General features: G+C 50.2%; 1 protein-coding gene across 4 annotated transcripts; it reads right to left on the reverse strand.

The window, feature by feature from the left end:
- Window positions 1-263: 263 nt before the first annotated feature.
- Window positions 264-3,808, reverse strand: ATP5MC1 (ATP synthase membrane subunit c locus 1). 4 transcript variants are annotated; one of them, XM_023732790.1, is made up of 5 exons: window positions 3,414-3,426; window positions 2,848-2,895; window positions 1,848-1,925; window positions 1,258-1,436; window positions 264-962 (listed from the first exon to the last, which is right to left on the reverse strand). In XM_023732790.1, exons 2-5 carry the CDS (start codon window positions 2,884-2,886, stop codon window positions 794-796), a joined length of 465 nt encoding a protein of 154 aa, XP_023588558.1. In that variant the 5' UTR covers window positions 2,887-2,895; window positions 3,414-3,426; the 3' UTR covers window positions 264-793. The 4 variants fall into 4 exon arrangements, with proteins under 4 accessions (XP_023588558.1, XP_023588557.1, XP_004378027.1 ...); XM_023732789.1 differs by lacking the exon at window positions 3,414-3,426 and adding an exon at window positions 3,484-3,808 and having other exon boundaries at window positions 268-962; XM_004377970.2 differs by having other exon boundaries at window positions 691-908; window positions 3,414-3,804.
- Window positions 3,809-4,137: the final 329 nt, after the last annotated feature.

Raw genomic sequence — 4,137 nt, forward strand, 5'->3', positions numbered from 1 at the left:
CACCCTTTTTGTCACTAGCAAAGCTAAGATCGTAAATTACCCAAGAACAGGGATTGTGTATCTTATTTGCTTTACTCAAGAACATTTAAGTACTCTAAGAAAGGTTAATTGATAATGAAAATAAAACAAGTGGGACTAAATCCAAGCAGATGAAGACCTAGCTCCACCTCTAACGTGTTCTACAACTTCTTTGGAACCAAGTTTCCCTACCTGTATTGGGCCCAAAATGAAAATAGACGGGACAGCACAGCAGTTAAAGGTTTGGGCTGGCTGGAGGGCTATCCCCAATTCTGCCACTGACCAGCTGTGACCTTGGACAAGTTATTTTGCTTCCCTAAGCCCTGGTTCTCTCTTTGGCAAACAGGTGTAATAGCTGTACTTCTAATTCACAGGGTTGTGGAGATAACAAATGTAAAACACTTGGTACGGAGCTTGGTGCAAATTAAGCTCCGTCAAAATGCTACAAATTAACATTAAATTTGATGGGGAGAAAGCACCAGTTATCATTACTGGGACAAACCCATGCTTCTCCCGGGAGATGGAGGGAACCCATATGCTCTTACAGCTATGGCAGTGTTACTGCTCAGTCCTGAGCAGTTCCTAATGACCACTGGCTGACCCAATTCCCTCTCCCTTCCTTTTCACCAAGGCCCTCCCCAAGGGCAAAGGACAGAGGCACAGGCATATGGATTTAGAGAAACAATGTGTTTAATTGTAAAGGTTAGCACACTCCAGCACGGCGCACGGCCTGGAGTCGAAGCAGCAGGGACAGGTAGGTGACCCCCACGGAGCCTCACATGGCGAAGAGGATGAGGAAGGCGACCATCAAACAGAAGAGCCCCATGGCCTCAGACAGGGCAAAGCCCAGAATGGCATAGGAGAAGAGCTGCTGCTTGAGAGACGGGTTCCTGCCAGGGACAGAGATCGATGCCAGCCCAGGGAGGAGATGGGGTGAGGTCATGCTGACAGTGGAGGGCAAGGAGGGTAAGATGAATGGGGAGTGCTATGACTGGGAGAGGGCCTAGCCTACACATTTCCTGGGGATTTGGATGGGCAAGCAGAGAACCAACATGGTAAGTTTAAATGAGCCAGGTTAGACAGACACATATTTAAATTCTGATTCTGAGGTCACTGGAGAAAATAGGAGGCAAATAAAATCAACCTCCAGGCTCCTGAAGAGAGCTCCTCCTGCTGAGGCTTCCCCCAAATAGGGTAGAGCTCACGATGGGGGATACTCTAGGCCACCTTCAAACTTACCTGGCATAGCCAATGATCAAACTGCCAAACACTGTCCCAATGCCAGCCCCTGAACCAGCCACACCAACTGTGGCAGCTCCAGCACCAATAAACTTGGCCGCTGTGTCAATGTCCCGGGAGACAACACTGGTCTGGAACTCCCGTCTGGCCAGCTGGAGTGGAGAGCTGCTATAGGAAGGCTAGAAGGAGGGCGGGTAGGTAGAGGGAGGGAAAGAGAGAGTAACGTAGGGAGGGAGAGAAAGGAAGAGAGAGCATAAGGAGATAGCGAGGAACAGGACAGGTGGCAGACTCCACCCCCTCACCTTACCCACCTGTGCTCTGTGAAACTGTTGGCAAACTGCCTGGCAAGTACAGAATGCTCTGACTGCAAAGTATGCTGCGAATCAGTCTTGGAATGTGTTTTCACACATGGCTAGGGAAACTTTGTGGGTTAGGGGAACCTCACTTAAGCAAGTCTCTCACCTACAATGCTCATCTTAGGAGACAATAAAAACACTTTACATTCTCTTCCTCTCTCTTACCACTTCTGCCTAAAGGCAACTCAATTTACCCAAACTGAGGAAATTCAGAACAGGGCCTTACTCCCTTACCTGTTTAGATGGGATCTCTGACCTACTCAGGAACGAGGCAGACATGGGCCTGATTAGACCCCTGGTATTATAGCGGAACTATAAAATCAGAAAGACACGCCAAAAAAAAAAAAAAAAGTAATTGTTACAACTTCTGTCAAAAATGATTATAAACATCGCAAACAGAAAAAGTTTAACACATTCAAGGTCAATTAATTTATTCCTTTTTCTACTAGATAGGCCTGCACCAGGAAGACAGCTGTCCTGAGACCCTGGTGTACTCAGCAGTGGCGACCTTCACCATTTAAAACCATGTACCAAAGTTCACCTCCATAGGCACAGCCTCAATTGGTATCCCAGAATGAAACAAAAATTCACACTAATATCAAACCAGGTACATGGAATTCCTTTGCACCTCAAAGGAATCAGGGGTAAGAAATATTATTTTGCTAAAATTTACTCACTGCTACACATCCTGGATAGAGCGGGCCAGTAAGCCTGGTGAGGCTCCTGAAACGGCCATTTAAACAGAGCCTTCTGTAACATGGCTTTCTTGAAATATTTTTTAGCACAGTGGCTCTCAAACTTGGCTTTACATTGGAATCATCTGGGGAGTTCTAAAAAATACAAATGTCTGTGTTCCACTCTCATTCCCAGAGACTGATGTAATTGGTCTAGGGTGCAGCCTGGGCATCAGGATTTTTAAAAACTCCCCAGATGATTCTAATGGGCAGCCAAGGTTGAGAACCACTGCTTTAATGGACTACCTCGCTAAGGCCACGTCAGACTGGGGTAAAGGTCAGATCCAGACTCTCTGAGGACATTCTAAGGCCCAGGTAGCTGGTTTAGTATTATCTGCTTAATTCTACAGTCCCAAATAAAGAGGGATTACCTGCATCACATTCTATAGTCTCCCCAAAGAGCCAACATCATCAGGATGCGAAGCTCCTCTCAGTTCATTCATTAAACCTTGAGGACTCCCATAACTGGCTCTACAGATCACCCCGGAGCCTCAGCTTACCAGAGCTGGAGGAATGAGTAATGCCCCGGTGGTCTGCATATTTTCAGTCTACAGAGGGGGGGAAAAAAAGTTCTACTGAGAGCCTAGTCGTTTGGTGACAGTGGCGACCTTCGTTCGTCCCCTCCACCCCCGCTCGTCCTCCCTGGACCACGCTCTTCCTTGCACCGTGCCCCAGCTGAGGAGGGCATTAGATGTCAGAGGGCCAGCGCGAACTCCCCGGTTCACCACCTTCAGCGCGGTGGGTCTGCAAAGGAAGGTCACGGAGAGCGGAAGGAATGGAGGAAATGAGGCCAAAGCCCCAGCAGGAAAATGTTGCGGAAGAGGATGGTCTCCCGGGAAGGCTGAAGGCAGATACTGGGCAGGTGCCATACAGGGTCCTGCCCATCTTACACAGCTGTCCTCAGTCCGCCCCAGCCGGGACAGTCAATCGCTCTTTACCGTTGGTAATTAACACGAAGTGGTAAGGCGGGAGACTCCCAGCGCCACTCCCGGCCCTGTGGCCAAATGCCCCTTCACACATCCCAGCCCACAACCCCGCCGGTCGCTAGCTCCTGCCCCCAAGTCACCTGCACTCCCACTGTCCTATTGCCCCTGCTCGGACCACGGCGCTCGCCCCGCTCAAGGTGACTGACTCACCTCTCAGCTTTAGCTCTGGGTCTCAGCGCTCAGCTCCCCGACACACGTGTCCTGGGGTCCTTCCACTCTCATTGGCCGCAATCCCTCCGGGCCCCCATTGGTTTACGTCACCAACTCCTCCCTGCTTATTGGTTTTATGCAGCTTCTTCCTCTCTCTCCACAGGAGCTTCGTGGCAATTCCCGCCTCCATGCGGGTAAAGCCGGGGCTTACTCCGAGATGTGGTTTACGATTGGCCAAGCCCTGAAATGCTCGACCATAGAGTCGGCCTGACACAGAGGTTCCATAACCTCCTGCACAAAATGGCGACCAAGGTGGAAGCCGAAGAAAAAGGCGTCGGAGAGATGACCGGACGCATTACGCGGACAGACACATGACCTTGGACCTGAGCCTTCATTCGGGGGCTCCGGCCTTGGAGTGCTTAGCCTGTTGGGATTTGTAGTCAGGTCGGAGACTCCCCCTCCCTGTGGGACAACTGAGATCCCGCGAGACGTTCCTCTCCAGCGCCAACGCCTTTGCAACAGTTTCCTACCCAAGTGATTTGAAGTAGGGTTTGTTTCCGCCATGCTGAAAGGATGTCTGCGTGCTGGGCTTGAAAGTTCGGAAGTTATCGTGTTTTTGTGGGTCTCTGTGGACGTTCAACAGTCATGGACCGG

Source organism: Trichechus manatus, unplaced genomic scaffold, assembly GCF_000243295.1.
Source record: "Trichechus manatus latirostris isolate Lorelei unplaced genomic scaffold, TriManLat1.0 scaffold00054, whole genome shotgun sequence".
NCBI classification, from domain to species: Eukaryota; Metazoa; Chordata; class Mammalia; order Sirenia; family Trichechidae; genus Trichechus; species Trichechus manatus.